The following is an 18,276-nucleotide window of genomic DNA, read 5'->3' as shown; positions in this document are numbered from 1 at the left end:
TCATATTTGTTTGATGTGTTGCTATGGTGCAATTTCTCAAATTCTTTGATACAAAAGCACTGGGGGAGGACGTGTGAGTTTTGCTTTCACTCACACTGGGTCTGATCTCAGCCCTAAATAGCTATACAGCATCCCCCCCTACCCCAGCAACTCAACTTCTCCGAAGCTCAGTTTTCCCTTGTAAAAGTGGGATTAAATACTTACTTTATAGCATGTTTGTCAGAATTAAATGAATCACAAAGTGTGTACAGTATTCTTCACATAAGCAGACATTTAAGAATATTAATTTACCTTCCCTTTAGGAGGGGTAAAACCTTGAGCTGTACTTTCTCTGATTCAGTTAATATCCCCAATGCTGACTTCCAACAGCATTTTTGAATTTGTCCTTGATTTGCAGTAGTGCAAATGGCTTTTTAAAGAAATCTGATGAGCACCTTTTTCTGAGAGATGAAGGACCCTCCTTTATCATGGACAACAACTCTCCAATGGATTACAGTCATTACAATGGAATCTTTGATTCTTGAGTCCATTGAAAATAGTTAAGATCATTAACTATTAAAACACCCCACTCAATGGGCCATTGAACATTTCCACAACAAGGCGAGGAAACTACTGGTCAATTGGTCAAAGCCAGCTCAGAGGAAGTTATTTTACCAAGCCAGGATGACAGAGAGAGCGGTGTGACCCTATGAAGCGGCCCCCCTGGTTCTGCAGACCCCTCAGGACACTGAGTGGGAAGAGCGCAATGGAAAGAGAAGCAATTTTATACCTGATAAATGTTTTCTTCTGTTTCGGGATCACGGATTGGCTCGTGTCCAGCCTCAAACACAATGTACTATTATGGAGCGGCCAGAGAGGAAAGGTCAGAGGGGAAGAAGAAGGAGGAAAAAAAAAGGCATTTGGAATTCAGGATACAAATCACAGTGAACATTAAAGAAACAGTTGCAACAGAAAACACCCTAAAGAGACAAGTGGATCACTGAAACACTGCACGTGCCTTGCATGCTCCCCCTGACTTTTCTAAGGAAAACAGCAAGGGTCTGATGGCTGGTTGTACAGCAGTCAATGCATGGGACCCCCTGTGCATTCTTCTGGAGACGCAGCCTCTTCATTCGATGGCATTCGATTCAATAATGTCTGCGTGTGCGGTACCACTGAGGGGGAATGATGTCTCCTGGGGACATCTGGGATCCCAACTCCATGATCTGGGTTACAGCTGTTGCCCCCCTGGCTTCCATAAAGCCTGATGTCCTAACTTAGGCTCTGATGTGCTTACAAACCCCAAACCTCCTCAGCCCATAAATATCACCTGATTTTATATTCCTAGTTTTAAATATTGAAAATCAATGTGTTCTCCTGTGCGTGTTTCAGACTCTGAAGGACTGGGCCACTTCAAACAGGGCAGTATTCTCCATTCTCTGTGAGCCAGCTCAGGGGCTGAGCTCCTATTCTAGACAAATCGTCGCCCCCAGCATTCTACAGCAAGGGCATCCTGCTAGGCGCATTTTTGGCTTTTGTTAAAAGTCATATATAGATACTTCTACTTCAAGTTACTCGTATTATATTACTTATTGTATCCATATTATCTCTGTCCCAGCTGTACCAGCTTTCAGTGTGACAACAAGCACTGATAAACAATGCACGTGTGACACACACACACACGACCCACATGTATCCAGTTAAAAATACAAGTTTCGGGTTTTATGTCCAATAAGTCCATTTTTGGGCTCCTTTCTCTCCTTGGGAATAAGCACAAGTGGGGTTGGGGATGGTGGTGTGAGGCCTCCTCTTCCTTTCTTTCTGCATCTGTTTGTATAGAGCACAAGCTTGGGTCCCAGAGAAGTCATCTCTCCGGCCACACCTGGGCGGCAGCCTTGCCGAGTTCAGGGAAAGCTATGGACTAGGATGCCTCTAGGATCTTCCTTACCTTCATTCCAACAGCCCCCATAGCATGAGCCGGCTCATCAGAGGGGCCAGAGAGACCTGCCCCGACAGCCTTCGACATAGCTTACAGACTGCCCTTTGGGCTGGTACTCCAATGTCACCAAAACTCAGTCCCCATCCCTAACTCAGAGAAGAGGCCATCTCATGAACTTGGAATATTCAAGAGACTCCAGAAAACACCCAGCTCTGGGATCAAACATTTACAGATTGTGGAGGGGGCCGAGGCTGGGGCAAGCAGGGAGAAGCCTATCTCCAGATCCCGTGTTATGGATGCTAGCCAAACTTCTGTTCATTTTTATGGAAATCCACTCCCGGAGGGGCTGGCAGCTCTCACCCTCAGAACTAATCTCAATCCCTCTCCAGGCTTCTGTAGTCAGGGGGTTTTTCAGGGTTTTGACAAAGTGTCTGTAGCACGGGCCTCGCCATTCCTGACCCTAAGAACCCCGACGGCTTTCAGAAATTACCTGGTATACAGGATCTTCAACATCCTCTTCCAAAATTGTCTACAGCAGAGCGAGAGAAAGGAATTTGAAAAGCAGAGGATATAAATAAAGGGAGAGGTTATGAGACTGTATTCAGAAAACGCAGGACAGTAAAGGAACCAGCTCTGGGGAGGATAGGCTGCTGGGTCACTTCAGTTTGAAAACATACAGAGGAAAAATGAAAACCTTTATAGCCAACCCCCAACCCCACGGTTAACAACAGCAAATGCAATTGTGTTTCTTTCTGTTCTCCTCCCCAGAAATCTTCCTCAGAATTCAAAATTTCAGTTTCTCTAACACGTCCAGAATTTCAGAAAATAAAAAGATCTTCTCTAACGGCTTGCTTTCGGTGCCTGTAATGTAATGTACACGGGGACCTTTCATCTTTGTTTATTTCTACTTGGCAGCAGTAGGACAAGTCCTGACTGTCAAGTTTTCATATCTGTTTATTTTAAGTCCCAATCTTCTCTGGCACTCGGATAAATTCACAGGTATACCTGATACACAGCTTGTTCACACTGCTTATCCTTTTGTGCCTTTTTTTCCAATTCTTCTCTTTGCTTCAATTCATAAATAAGTTGAAAGAGATCTCTCAAGTCCAGAATAACAGGTTCAGCCTGCAGTAAAAGGTGGTATAAAGCGCATTAGTCAGGGAATGGTACGGAGACCCAGCGGCCTGTTTGTTTTTTGCCTGCTACAACCCACAGCCCTTCCTTTTCCTATTAAACTGAAAGCATTCCATCTTTAATTAATTCTACCTTGTTTATATTGGTTTAGCAAATTGCATCTAGGCTAAAGTTCATTTCTTCAACTAATTATATTTGCAAATTCATAATAATCATAAGCATAAAAGGCATTGCTTTTATTTATTAGTAATTTCGAATACAATAAAATTAGGGTAGGCCTGATGCAAAACAGCTATTTGTTTTCCCTTATTTTCTTTTTAAATGAGGCTATGAGCACAAGGAAACTTATTTGTATAGTGTGCCTCCATCCAGCTTAATCAGAAAGGAAAATAATTAGTCATTACGAAACACGCATTAGAAAAAAACCAACAAGACTGGATGGGCCTGAGCCCGTTTCCTTGCTCCGAGGCTATTTGTGCTCTGGAGATGGGAGCCTGAGCATCAGCCTGGCTTCGTCTGACATCAGAGGCGGCCTTCAAAGACCAGCAGCGTGACCGTACACACTGTCCCCTAAAGCTACAAGGAAAGGCGCCCTCCTTGGATGGGGATACTCACCGCCTGGGCTGTTTTTATGGCAACAAATCTGTGATTCCCTTCCTTCCCACAAACGTATCCAAAGGCCCGGTGATCTGTGATGTCCTTTGCAATGTAGGAAATTTCGTGAACAGCATGATGATGCTGAAGGGCCTATTGGAGACAAAAGGAAGAGCATATTTCACGAGACTTTCCCTTCGAGCTGTTGATCAATAAGAGTTGTGTTTCAGCTACGTGTGAACAGGCCCGAAGGGCTCTGGGAAAGCTGTTGGGTCCAGATGGAAGGAAAACGAGCCGCGCCTGCCCTTGAGAGATGGAGGCTTCCCTCCATGGTCTTAGTGCTGTGACCAGAGAGATAAACAGGACTGCTCATATGCTGAACGAGCGTCTGCGGCGGTGCCTTCCTTCAGCTTGCCAGGGCCAGTCAGAGTAACTCAGCGGTGCAGGCTTCGGCTGCAGCTCTCTTCAGGACACAGCCCGGCCGAAGTTGGGGCTTGATAGTTAAGACACTTACGTCCCCAGGGACTCTGCTTGCCATGGTGGAAGAGTACGCTGTGCAAATACAGGCGGCCCCGTTCATATTCACGGAACTGTACATTTGTAGGGTTACCGTCCTTTTTTTGACAGATGGTGACAAGAGTGCCTTGAGGAATGAACACCTTTTTCTATCTTACCAAAGTCACCATTTGGGCTAGAGGTAGCTGGGCTCCCTTAGTTCTGAGGCTTTTTATGGACTTGCTGCTCTGTTTGCAATGCCCATTCTTTTATCCATTTGCCCGAATCCTATTCTCTTTTAAAAGGACATTTGAAGGGCACCTGGGTGGCTCAGTTGGTTAACCATCTGCCTTTGGCTTGGGTCATGATCAGAGGGTCCTGATATGGAGCAGTGCACTGAGCTCCCTGCTAAGCAGGGAGTCTGCTTGTCTCTCTCCCTCTGCACCCCCCTACTCGTGCTAATAAATAAATAAAATCTTTTTAAAAAGGACATTTGAGCAGCACCATCTCTGTGAAACCTCCCTTGAACAAGGCTTGCTTTCCTTCCCCCTGCAGAAATAATTCCATAGAACTTCAGTCTCTACTGATCCCCAAATTCCTGAGTCCTCATACATAGCTTTCTGTGTGGGCTCCTGCTTTCAAAGACCTTCCTTCTCTGACACATTTGCCTGATTCCTTGTCTGTCTTCCCCACCAGGCTCTAGCTTCAACTCTGTCATCCTATAAAACCCTGCACTGTGCCTGACCCACAGTTACTGAACTCAAGTAAGTTGGGATAGTTGATCAGTAACTAGAAAATCTTTTAACACTGATCTTCCCTCCTTTATTACCTAAGCCTCAACAAATAAGGCTCACCATCCTGTTGACGATGATCATCTTTATGGCCATTTTCCTAAATTAAACTTACTTAAGGCAACCTCAGGAAATAGCACCCTGTGTAAAGGCTTATATAAGCAACTGGGCATTATATGATGTGCTTAAAGCCATTATATAAGGAGCCTTTTTATTATATGAGGTATTAAGAGGCTTGAATTCTAGCTACTGTGTGAACACAAGGCACTCACTGTACTTCTCTAGAGCTTCATCCATTTTTCTACACAACAAGAAGTTTGTATCAGATCAATGGCTCCTAACCCAAAGCCCTGCATCTCCTTGGGTCATTAAAGGTAAAATAAAATAAAATAAGTCCTAAGCAATTTTCAACATTTCAAAAAGCAAAACAGAAACATAACTATCATTAATTAAGAGGAGACATTTCATTGTACATGCAAATGAAAATGCCAAGATCATTTTAGCATTGTATCAGGTTACTGTTATCATTTTAGTATTGTATCAGGTTACTGTTGTCCTCCTTAGTTCATCTTTGGGAAGATTCTCTTTGGCATTTAGTTATGGGGTTGAATCATTCAAATAGGCAAGTGAATGATTATAAATACATTTTTGGGGGCTGGATATAATTCTTCCCCACTATGGAGTCTGTGGAGGGAGGGAGACATGTGACATAAAGGGGACTTAGTTATGAAAGTGGTGGGAATCACTGGAATAGATGTTCTAGAAGGTCTTGTTCTATCAGCCCAGATCCTTTAGTCATTGGGAACTTGAACCACACAGCCAGCCTTTCAGGTCAGTGGACATGTGGCTCTCACTATGGCCAGCACCTTAGCTCTAGACCCCTGGCCCTGGCCTTCCAAAATGCCCATTCCCAGACTGTTGCTGTCTTTCTAGGCTTCTAACCTTATGAATCAGTTCTGCCGTAGAATTTGCTGCTGTACCTTAACCTTCTAGACTCTGATCACTCACTAACTTCTCTGACTACTCTTGGGACCCTCCCTTCAGGTTCATGCCCTGTTAAGTTGCTCACTGTCCACTGGACATCATACTTGGAGGGTGGTGTCACTGTCTGATCACACTCGCCCCTAGTCAGCCATAAGACAACTGCATGATACTCGTGAATTCTGACCCAAATAAAGTTGGTGAGGAAGGAAATGTTTGTTAGCAAAAGACTCAGAATTCATTTATCCTTGTTTCATTAAGAGGACATACTTAGCTGGTGGAAGAAAAGTGCTCAAAGAGTGGTAGCTTTTTCATGGTGTTAATGATGTAAAACTGATGAGATTTATATTCACCCAACACAGGGGTATTGATTTATAGGCTTTTGTGAACTAGAATGGTATGCAGCAGGGGAAAGTGGGAGACAAAGACATCCTCCTTCTCTCCCCTTTCCAGAAAGTATTTCTCTCCCTGCATAATGGACAATGTTATCTGCGTCGCCTAATAATTCAAAGTTTGACGACAGTAACCTATTGATTGCCAAGTGGAATATTGCTCTAAAATTAAACTGTGATTAGAAGTCTTCCTGGTGGAATGAGATTTGGAGATGATTGTGCAAGGGTAAAATATCACCTACTATGCAAGACAGCAGATGGAGATGCTTTAATTCATCTGGGAATCCTCATTAAGTGTTTTAAAATCAAAACATTTTTAACGCCTGATGATACCTAATATTGCCTCGCCAAGTGTAGCTCTGTGCGTGCCTGAAGTGCCTAAAGATATCTGTAACATTATCTTTTCCCGTAGTTAATTTTATGATGTTAAAAAGGATTGCTGTGAAAGTGGCTCATTTATTTGGAAATGAAGAATCATTAAGGGGGATAGGTCTCTGCTTCCTCCAACCTCAACTGTGCAGACATAATACAGATACGTGGAAATAAAATATATCAGGATCCTGATAACCCCCATGGTCATATGACTGCATTCATCTTGGCAACTCGGAGAATCTGGCAAATACTTGTTCACTGAGGCTCAAAATTGCTCCATGTCTTCAAGTAGATTCTATCAACATCATCAAGGCCAGAGGAACCTTAAGCATCATATTGTTCAACTGAATTTATGAAAGGATGAAGGGTCAGAGAGAGTTCTGGTGGGACCAGTCCTAAATGTAGCCCTCGCTCTCCCTAGGAAGGATGACAAAGCACTGAAAAAAAGAAAGCAAGATTATATAGGATCAGGGTTTCTAACCCTTTGACTCCTACCTCCTCAGTCCAACAACAAAGCCATGGTCCCTGACAGACTGGGATTAGGAGAGGGAGAGCCTGCTCAGAGGCAGAGCTGAAGCTGTTCTGGCTTCTGGCAGGTGTCGGAGGTCAGACAGGGTCATAAATCAGAAGGTCTGGGGTAAAGGCCAGTTTGCTCTAAGGATCTCAAAGAAAAAGGTCAAGATGGCACGCTCTGGGAGTGAGCGCTCAGGAGCCTATGGCTCTCCGTGGTGTCTGCTGAGCAGTCAGGCTGGAAAAGTGTGGGGAGGACCCTGGTCATGGGAAATGAAGACCAGTCCATCCCAGGAAAGTTTCTGAGGGGAGCTCCTGGGGCAGCACCAGTCCTTCTGGAGGCAGGAGAGGGGAGAAAGGGCTAGAAGAGGGGAGGGGGGAGAAAGGCAAACCCTGGCTATCCTTCTTTCATGTTTCCTTTGGAAAACAGTTGTTGTTGTTGTTGTTGTTGTTGTCTCAGAAAAACAGTCTGCATATTCAAGTCCTGCCAAAAATCAAAGCAGGTATTTGGTTTTAGAAAGAGTCTTCAACAACACCCTCTTTCTCTGCCACGGCTTTGTCCGTTTCTCCCATCCTGAACCCTCTTCGTTCTATTGTGCACGGAAGGTTGTTACTGAAAAATTCTGGAGACAGACTGCACGTTAGCCTCCTCAACTGGGTTTGACCTTCCTCCCATCACTGAACTCCGGGTGACTCAGGCTGCACAGAGTCTGAAGAGCCCATCACTGCCCCTCTGTGTTCTGTGTTTCCCCACCTGTCTGCCACTGTTCACAATGCTATCTCTGCCGACCGCCCTCTTCATCCCCTCACCCACGCTTTTGGAACTCCACGTAACTAAATTATACGTATGCTTCAGGGTTAGCTCCAACAGGGTGCTCATCTCAGGAACCTTCCCTGACTCCCCATGATAATTCCTGTCCCCAGATCTCACTGCACTGTATCTGTTCTTCTGTTTAGTATGCTTCACACGTCTTCATTTTGTTTCACATTTACCTGTTCACCCAGTTGTTTATTCCATATGTACCTACTGAGTAGCTGCTAGGTGCCCAGTCTTCTGCTTACTGCTAATCCACCCAGATATTATAACATAGTCCTTTCCTCGAAGATCTTGTGATCCTATAAGAACAGGCAGGCAAAGAAACCCACAACCACAATATAAGACAAGCTTATATTAAAGGTGTGTATGGGGTGTTACATTGGCTCAGAGAAGGGATGGGAAAGGGCTTCAGGGAAGACTTGACAAAGGAGCTGGCCTTGAACTGAATCTTGAAGGTTAATGGGAAGTTCCTAGAAAATCAAGGGAACATATCTGTGTACCTGTTTTCTCTCTACTTTGGCGATGTTAGCTTCTTGAGAGAAAAAGATCCATGTCTGATTACTCTCAGTCTCATCCCAGCTCCTAATTCTGTTCCTTTTTGAACAGTGAGTGCTAAATAATGAGTTCAGGAAGGAAAGAAGAACCAAACCATCTGAAGGCAGGTGCTGCAAAAGGTAGTTGCTCAATAAATGCTCAGTGACTGATGGAATCAGGTCAACTCATGATATTTTGCATAGGATTCATTCTGTGAATGGAGACTTTCTTATCTGATCATCATTAATCCCCCCACCCCCCTTAGCATCTCCATGAGCCATTTACCAATGTTTAAATGAAGTATCAAATTGTTTGGAGGGTTACCATCTGACAGAATAAATTACAGAGGAGACTTAATTTGTAGTATGGTTCAATACAACCAATTAAATACAGTATGGATTGGAAAGTCATCTGCTCAGACTTTACCACTAGCTTTTCTTTTAAAGAATAAATTCTACCCCATTTAGCCTTCATATTATTTGTGTGTGTGCATGTGCATGTATGGGAATACGTGCTTTCCTGAGGCAATGCTTTTCACAGGAAAAATACCCACCAGGATTCAAGTGAGTTAACAAAAAAACAAAACAAAACAAAAAAGCAGATACGCAGATAGACACAGAATAAAAATAGATACATGGAAAATACACTACTTCACACTACAGGCAATTACAGTAGTTAAAACCTCACAAGACAAAGGCAGGCCCAGGCTCATTATAAAGGCCTTTCTCTTTTCTAACATATTTTTGGATGCGTTTGCTGCATCGCAGTGCCAATGAGGCTGGGAAGCAACCTCTGTACCACCCCCAGGCACCCCATCATCAAGTGCTCAACGGAGCTGGTCAGAGTGAACTCTTCCTTAGTTGCCATCCTGACATATTCTAGAAGGTTTTATTCAAGGACAAAACCACAGTTCCAGATATCCTAGTCTCTAGCTGAAGAGGCAGTGTGATAGCAGACGGAAGAATATGAACTCTGGAGCCAGAGAGAACACAATTCAAATCTAAGCATTATCATTTCCCAGATGTGTAGCTCCGGGCAGCTCACTCTGACTTTCTGAGCCTTATTTTCTCTTTTTTTTGGTGTGATATGAAGAATGACAGGGAAACTTAAAGGTGGTTGGAAATATTAAGTTAATTCATATAAAACATAGCAGATATAAATGAGATGTCATCCCCCCCCCCACAAGAATGAAAAAAAAGAGGTAATACCCAGTGTTGACAGAGTGTGGGGAAACAGACTTTCTTGGGCTACTGGTTTTCTATGTGTTCAATGGGAGTAATAATAATAACTCTCTCATGGTCCTGTTAGGAGGATTGATGACTTAGGATATAGAAAGGGCTTAGAACAGTGCGGGGCATGTCGTAAGGGCTGTGTAGATGGTGCCATTATGCTTATTTTTATTATTTGTGGGAGTGTGATTTGGTGCAACTTTTCTAGAGGGAAGATTGGCTGTGCATTTCAAAGCCTTAAAGACATGCATAAACTTTGACCTGTGATTCTTCTCGTAGGGATCCAATTATCTGCAAATAATGTAAGATGTGCATGGGGCAAAGGCTTGGACACAAGATATTCCCTGCAGTGCTGTTAGTATAGTGAAAAATTAGAAATGCACCTAAATACTGAGCACTGACTGACTGGTTATAAAACATGCATTGTGTTATACAATAAAATACTATGCAGTAACTGGAAATCATCTGAGGAATGAACAAATTTTCGGCATAGAAACATACTCATAGCATCCCACCGGATGAAAAAAGATATTACAGAATAGTATGTTTAATATGATCCTGTTGTTGGAAAACAAGTATGCATATCCATCTACGTGTATAAAAGGTCTAGAACTATATCCAACAAAATCTTTACGAGACTTCTCTTGAGTGGTGGAATTACTACCATGATTTTTAGAATCTTTTCGCTTATTTATACTCATTTTTAAAAAATTATACCAATCACATAAATACTAATAGCATTCCATAAGTAATACAATACTAATAAGTATTAAAATAAAGAGAGAACGTAAGATGCTTCTTTTTTTCTGACTTGGATTCAGTGGACAATACATGCACAGCCATCTGTATATTTCCTCAGTTGTCCTGGAGCCCACCCTACCTCTGTCACTCTCAGCTCCCACAACCACATCATGTCAAGTGCATCCTCCAGTATCTTTCACTCTGCCCATTTCTCTCCAATTCTACTACCATGTTTGTCACTTCCAGCCTGGAGAAGGGCAGTAGCTTCAGTCTCTGCTCATCCTTTCCTTTCCTTTTTCCTTTCCTTTTTCCTTTCCTTTCCTTTCCTTTCCTTTCCTTTCCTTTCCTTTCCTTTCCTTTCTTCTTTTCTTTTCTTTCTTTCTTTCTTTCTTTCTTTCTTTCTTTCTTTCTTCTTTCTTTCTTTCTTTCTTTTCAAAAAGATTTATCTATTTATTTATTTATTTATTTATTCATTCATTCATTCATTCATTCATTCATAAGAGACAGAGAGAGAGAGAGAGAGAGAGAGAGGCAGATGGAGAAGCAGAGGGAGAAGCAGGCTCCATGCAGGGGAGCCGGATGTGGGACTTGATCCTGGGTCTCCAGGATCAGGCCCTGGGCCGAAGGTGGTGCTAAACCGCTGAGCCACCCGGGCTGCCCTGATTTTATTTATTTATTTGAGAGAGAGCTGGGGTCGGTAATATGTTACCGTATAACATATTATACGGTATGTTAAGTGGAATTCAAATAAAAACTCAAGGTGCAGCCCAGGTGGCTCAGCGGTTTAGCACCACCTTCAGCCCAGGATGTGATCCTGGAGACCTGGGATGGAGTTCCACATAGGGCTCCCTGCATGGAGCCTGCTTCTCCCTCTGCCTGTGTCCCTGTCTCTCTGTCTCTCTCATGAATAAATAAATAAAATCTTTAAAATAAATAAAAACTCAAAACAAGCAACATACTAAAAAAAATACACAACTCTAGAAAGAGGGGAGTGAAGTCCTTGCCTAAAAACAGGCAGATGAACCATGTAAGTAGCTAAGAGCATCCTAGACCTATGATTTGGGCCTACATTTGTCTAACAGGCAAAGTGAAGCTAGGTGTGCCTCATCAATTAGCAATCACCAAAGTGACAACAAAGCAGATTTCTGCTCCAGAGACTTGAAAACCACCCTAACCAGAAAACTGGTTTCCATGTGAAACACTAGTTTCCTAACACTGGGGTTCCATTAAATTCCACATCCCATGACTAATGATGCGGCTCTGGCACAGTCACAGTGGTGGCAGGTTGGACTAGCTGTCCTCTCTCATTCAGTTCACATTCACCCCTTACAGGCCTTTGGGACCAGGCACTCTGGAATGCCCAAGGCAGTCAGGGCTCTCAAAAGCCAGCACTATGAGTATGTGTGTGGAAGGGAAGGGGCTCCTTTTCTGCTAAATACTCGAGTAGTTTGCATATGGTGTTGTCCCTGTTGCCATTTCCAAGAGGCATGTAGTGTTAAGGGAGGGATCTGAATCTCAGCTTTATGGCCATGGGCAAGTCACTTTATCTCAGTGAATCTCAGTTTCTTCATCTGTAAAATGGGAATAATCGCTCCCTCATAGGGAGGAAATGAGGAAGATCACTCAAAGTATTGAGCAGTATATCTGGTAGATGTTAGACTCTTAATACTTGGGATTTTCTCCCCCCCAGGCAACTGACTTTAAGATCCTCAATCTATTGGACTACACAGTCAATCACCAAGATGCTTCCCTCAGGAGAGGCCTTCCTTAGAGCAGACAGGAGAGCAGTCCTTGAGTAGACAAAGGGTGCTAAGAACAAGACTCTAATGGGAAATCAAGTCACTGGGAAAGTGAGAGGAGCTGAGGGTTAAGGAGAGTTTCGAATGTGGTGACATCGTAGAAGAACCTGGATGGTGCCAGCCTGGGAAATTTAACCCTGTACTTCTAGTTGTATGAATCAGTGAATTCCTTTTTTTGCTCAAGACTGTTGGAGGTGGGTTTCTATATTAGTTGCAACTAAGATTTCTGAATAATATAGTGATCCCATTACCCCTGTCTTAGGGGGAAGCAAGCTCAGAAAGAAGTGACTTGGCCAAGGAACAGTAGGCTGACATGGGCTTTTAGCAAGTCTCACTGACACTCAAGTCTCTGCCTTCTTTATGGCTAGTAGTACTTACTACTGGAACTGCAATTTGAAGTTGGTTTGGGTATGAATTAGGATAAATCAAATACATAAAACCACTGTTTCTAGAAAGCAAGACTTTCAATGAAAGAAAAAGGAGATACAGGGAGATCCCTGGGTGGCTCAGAGGTTTAGCACCTGCCTTTGGCCCAGGGCATGGTCCTGGAGGCCTGGGATCAAGTTCCACATGGGGCTCCCTGTGTGGAGCCTGCTTCTCCCTCTGCCTATGTCTCTGCCTCTCTCTCTGCATCTCTCATGAATAAATAAATAAAATCTTAAAAAAAAGGAAGAAAAAGGAGATACAAATAGAAAAGTTAAGAATGAACCAGATAATTTTAAATTTGAATTGGAAATAGCAATATGAACTCATGACTTTATTTTTTATTTTTATTTTTTTGAACTCATGACTTTAAAACCATATTCCTACCACCGTTTGCAAAAAGGGCTCAGGAGGAAGGATGTGCTGTTTATTAGTAACGTGGCTATTTATTACCTAGCTATCTGGCAATCTATTGATCTCTAACCTATCTAGAGAGAAAGCGAGTCAGAGAAAGCAAATATGGTAAAAGGTGAGATGTTGTTTGCTTGAGTGTTTTCATGACGGAATGTCGGAGACAAACGTGAGACCCTAGCATGCCTCTTTCTCTAACTCCTGCCCTCTCCCCCCTCTTCCTGAGAACAGGAGAAACTAAGACACTGAACATTTCAAGAGCTTAATTGAAAGGAAGCTGCAGACAAAAGGCCTTTATCAAGTCCACCCCAGGCAACCACTGGTCTAAAGCATAAGGGGGCCATTTAGCGTGCTCTGAAGTGCTTACAGTTGGGAGCTGCCAATTCTCTTTGTTCTTCTTGCATTCCCATGGCCAGCATACATAAACATCAGCCACTACCTCTCTATTTTCAACAACATTTTTAAAAGTTCAGATTGAATAAATATGGAAGCAATTTATACTTCTGAAACTCTGGGGGAAAAAAATCCCAAACTTAGAAGATTCTCAGTGTCTAAGAATTCACATTTTATTTTCATTATATTAAAAAGAAAAGGTACTATTCTGAGTGCCTCCTCTGTGCGAGGCACCATGTCAGGCACCCTATGCATGCAATCCTCTCTTACCCCACTCCATACAATAGCCCTCCGTATCGTTTATTCCCTTGTTACTTTTGAGGTAACTGAGACACAGAGAGGCTGGGTGACTTGCCCCCAGGTCTCACTGCAGATAAAAGGTAGGCTCATCCTACATTACTGCTAGGGTATGGCTGGCTCCAGGCCCTACAGCCTCTGCACACTGAATACAGCTTTGAATGTACTTTAACTGCTTATATTCTCATTCTCCTAAAATTCTTATTTTTATTTCTGTTTCTTTCTGCATGAAGAAGCCTAATAACCATTGTAGGTGTTTAGTAATATAACCAATGATTTCAACATTTTAGCTTATAGTGTAAAATTATCGTAGCAAGTAGGTAAATGAGTGTGGATGAATGGAAATGAAACAGCATGTTTTACTACAAGTCACTGCAGAAATGAGGTCATTATATTTAATAGAAAATTACTTCTTGTGTTGTAACCAGTCTGAAATTAACCTCTGCTTTGGTCACAACCAAGTCTTGCACGCCAGACAGAAACTTATGAAAAACTGCACTGACTAAATAAAATGCAGCTAATGGAAAGAACATCGGATTAGGAGTGAGATAGCTGGATTCCAGGTCCTGGTATCTTCGTTTGTAAATTGAGGTGGGTAACTGGTGGTGGTGGTGGCACATACGATTTCTAAGATCCATTTTACAAAGACACTTGGGTGCTGAAGCAACATATGGCTTTGGACAGCCCCAGGTCAGCCTCTGAAGTCTAGATCTGTTATGGACTGTTTGTGCCAATCTGGATAGATCACCTCACTTCTCTGAACCTTGGTGTGCTCATCCAGAACTCCATGAGATTGGGTGAGCAAACTAAAATAGATGATTCTGCTATAATGCGCAGTATCCTGCCTGATACCTAGTGATGCTTAAGAAATGGTAGGTCCTCTCTAGTTCCAGGATTCTTTTATTTAACTTGTTTGTCATGCTTACACGTTGAATTGTGCCCTCCCAAAATTCATGTTTAAGTACTAAACTTTGGGACTTTATTGGGAAATAGTATTATTACAGGTGTAACTGCTTTTATTTTTTAAAAGATATTTATTTGGGCAGCCCGGGTGGCTCAGTGGTTTAGTGCCGCCTTCAGTCCAGGGTGTGAATCCTGGAGTCCCGGGATTGAGTACCATGTCAGGCTCCCTGCATGGAGCCTGCTTCTCCCTCTGCCTGTGTCTCTGCCTCTCTCTGTGTCTCATGAATAAATAAATAAAATCTTAAAAAAAATATTTGACAGAGAGTAAGTGAGAGAAAGCAAACATGCACAAGCAGGGGAGGGGCAGAAGGAGAAGCAGACTCCCTGCTAAGTGGGGAGCCTGAAGTGAGGCTCAATCCCAGGACCCCAAGATCATGACCTGAGCTGAAGTTAAATGCTTAACTGAGTCACCCAGGTGCCCCTACAGGTGTAATTACTTAAAATTAGGTCATATTAGAATAGAGTGTGCCTCTGATCCAATACAACTAGTCATTATAAAAAGGGGAAATTTGGACACAGACACATGCATGGGAGGAAGACCCCAAAAACATGATGGTAGAGATTGGAGTGATGTGTCTAAAAGCCGGGGGATACCAGAGATTGTTAGAAAACAACCTGAAACTAGAAAATGGGCCTGGGAAAGATCCTCTGCCACAGTCCTCATAAGGAATAAACCTTGTAAAAATAATTTTTTTTAGATTTTATTTATTTCAGAGAGAGAGAGAGAGAGAGAGAGAGAGAGAGAGAGAGAAAGCACAAGCAAGAAAAGCCGCAGACAGAGGGGGAGGGAAAGGGAGAATCAGGCTCCCTCTTGAGCAGGAAGCCCGAAGCGAGGCTTGATCCCAGGACCCTGGGATCATGACGAGAGCCAAAGGCAGCTACTTAACCAACTGAGTCACTCAGGTGCCCCCAACCTTGTCAAAATCTTATCTTGGACTTATAGCCTCCAGAACTATGAGACAAAAATTTTGTTTCATAAGCCTCTCGACTGGTAATGTGTTGTGGCAGCCCTAGGAAAGGAATACAGCTAGGTCCTCTCTATATCCTTGCATTTGAGGAGTTCACCAAGAGAATACAGGAGTGAAACAACAAAATCTTAGGCATCTGTCCCATCTGCTCCCTCAGTAAGCCTTAATTTTCCCATCTGTAGCATGAGCGGGCAGGCCTGGTTCCTACTAGCTTTGCTCCACTTCTCAATGCAAGATAGCCAAGCCTTCAGTTTTCCTACTGCCGCCAGACCCTACTACTTAAAACAGAAGCTGAGTGCAGCGCTGTGCAATTTATACCCGCATCTGTCCAATTATTTCCATTTAGTACAGTGCAGCATTTCCCCAAATACACCGCCAAACCACCGAGGTGGTGGGCTGAGCTCTCTGAGTACCAGGATCAATTGGTTCTCTTACACTAATTGGTCCCATGATTTGTTAGACTGTTGCCTTAGAAAATGAACTGTCAGTAAAAGAAATTAGTACAAAATCACCCCCTTCATTGGAAATTCGCCAAGCACCACCATGTAGCCATCTCCTTCAACTCACCTTAAAATTTTAAGGGAAAAATTGACATAAACTAATAAATTTCTAACCCTTGGCTCTGTCGTTTTCCCATTGAGATGAGAAAACAAGGGCTCAGAGGGATGAAACAACTTGCTCGATCAATGTGCAATCAATGGTGAGGTTCAGAGCTGGTGCAAGAAGTTGGTGGGCTGGCAAAGCTCATGCCCATTTTAGTACATCAGGTGTTTCCTTAAGAGCTGTGAGCATCAGGCTCTGCCTAGATCTGTTCACTTATCCCTTCTTCCCCTCCCTTCTGGCATGTGTCTTGTGTGCCAGACTTGGAGACAGCTGCATGCAAGTGAGGACGGATGTAGGGAGGCCTGGCTCACTGACTTAGTGCTTCCTGCAACAAATACCACAAACTGCTGGCCCAGCTCTGACTCATCTCCATGACTCAATTCCAGCAACAGGCATCTCCCTTGATCCAGAAACTGTGTCAGGCACTGTGCTGGGGACATAATGATGGAGCTGGCAAGATCCTTGCCCTTGAAGAGCTCATCCTTTCTCGGAAGACAGGGAGTCAGGTGTCTTTATTTAGTGTTTTCAAAGAAAACCATTCCCTTTCTCCCTAATGCATAATGTTGCAGTCTAGAATAGACTTTGTTAATGTATGTCTTCTCCATTTGACTGTGAAGACTAGGAAAGCAGTCCCCGTGTCAGTTCCTGGCTCACCCATGCATCCCCAGCACTTAAAGTGTCTGATACTCACTGGGGGCTCAGGGATGAATAAGCTGAGTAGTGTGTCTATGCCATAACGAAGGTAAGAACAGGGTGGGAATGAGCCTGAGTGGAATAGATTAGTAGGAGCTGACTAAAAATTATTAACAGCCAGGGTTGGTTGGGATTAAGATGTTCCATCCTGATGGAAAACAAAGAGACATGAAGCTATAAAGTAGCATGTGATAGAGGGAACTGAAATCTGTTTGGGATCATTAGGCCATAAAGTGCTAGGCAGAGAGGGAAAGTGTGAGAAGGTAAGCAGGGGTCAGGGATGCAGGATTTTGAAGGCCACTTTAAAAAATTGGGGTGCCTAGAATTGTCAGCTCCTTTCTACTCAATTCTGCTATTAATCTCTGGGGCAGCTGACCCTCTCTGCTAGTTGCAGATGGAATCCTCCTTCAGGCCAGGGAAGGAACACTAGCCAAGCAGACTCCCCCAGCTCGATGCCATTGGACAGGGACACTAACAAAGCCCTAGCCAGACCACAAGTGGACCTGGACAAATCTGCTGCCCTGGGCTATGACAGCAGCAGGTTGTCTGGGCTGGACATCATCTGGCAAAATGTCTGTGGGCCGTGGACAGACCCCTGCCTCCTCCACCAACAACCCCTGCTCCCTGGCTCACAGTCCATTACCCGCCAAAGTTCACTCAAAACTCCCTGGCACCAGAGGACAGGGATTTTGTCTTCTGGAAAGCCAAATGACAGTGCTAGTGGTGGCAATGGTGATGGTGTTGTGCCTTTGTTTACTGAGCTGCACTGATAGTTTTTTTTTTAATTTTTATTTTATTTATTTATGATAGGCACACAGTGAGAGAGAGAGAGAGAGGCAGAGACACAGGCAGAGGGAGAAGCAGGCTCCACGCACCGGGAGCCCGACGTGGGATTTGATCCGGAGTCTCCAGGATTGCGCCCTGGGCCAAAGGCAGGCGGCAAACCGCTGCGCCACCCAGGGATCCTGATAGTTTTTGGGAACAACTGGATGTTTCCCACCCAATAGTATAGGCTTTATGTCACCTTTGGTGAAATCTATGAGTAAGCAAGTGTGTGTGTACGTGCGTGCGTGCGTGTGTGTGTGTGTGTGTGTGTGTGTCAGACGCTCTGACACTGGGTCTGGATTGCTCCTTGGCTTTGCTTCTTTCTTCTCTGGTAGGACCTTAGGGAAGTCCTAGCCCTGCACCAGATCTCAGGGACTCCATTTGTGAGATGCT

General features: G+C 43.7%; 1 protein-coding gene across 8 annotated transcripts in view; it reads right to left on the bottom strand.

Annotated features, from left to right (window-relative positions):
* DAB1 (DAB adaptor protein 1) overlaps nt 1-18,276 on the bottom strand; it is a 292,435-nt gene that overhangs the window by 64,933 nt on the left and 209,226 nt on the right. For 6 of the 8 annotated variants that reach the window (XM_041772822.1, XM_041772823.1, XM_041772824.1 and 3 more), the window contains exons 5-8: nt 3,668-3,799; nt 2,924-3,043; nt 2,409-2,447; nt 770-835 (exon numbers count right to left, since the gene is read on the bottom strand). In XM_041772822.1, the coding sequence (XP_041628756.1) occupies nt 770-835; nt 2,409-2,447; nt 2,924-3,043; nt 3,668-3,799 (357 nt within the window). The remainder of the gene's footprint in view (nt 1-769; nt 836-2,408; nt 2,448-2,923; nt 3,044-3,667; nt 3,800-18,276) is intronic. The other 2 variants (XM_041772820.1, XM_041772819.1) reach the window with 1 other exon arrangement.

The sequence above is a fragment of the Vulpes lagopus genome, chromosome 10 (assembly GCF_018345385.1).
Source record: "Vulpes lagopus strain Blue_001 chromosome 10, ASM1834538v1, whole genome shotgun sequence".
NCBI classification, from domain to species: domain Eukaryota; kingdom Metazoa; phylum Chordata; class Mammalia; order Carnivora; family Canidae; genus Vulpes; species Vulpes lagopus.
Note: the sequence above shows the minus strand (reverse complement) of the source record. Positions and strands in the feature narration are given on the sequence as shown.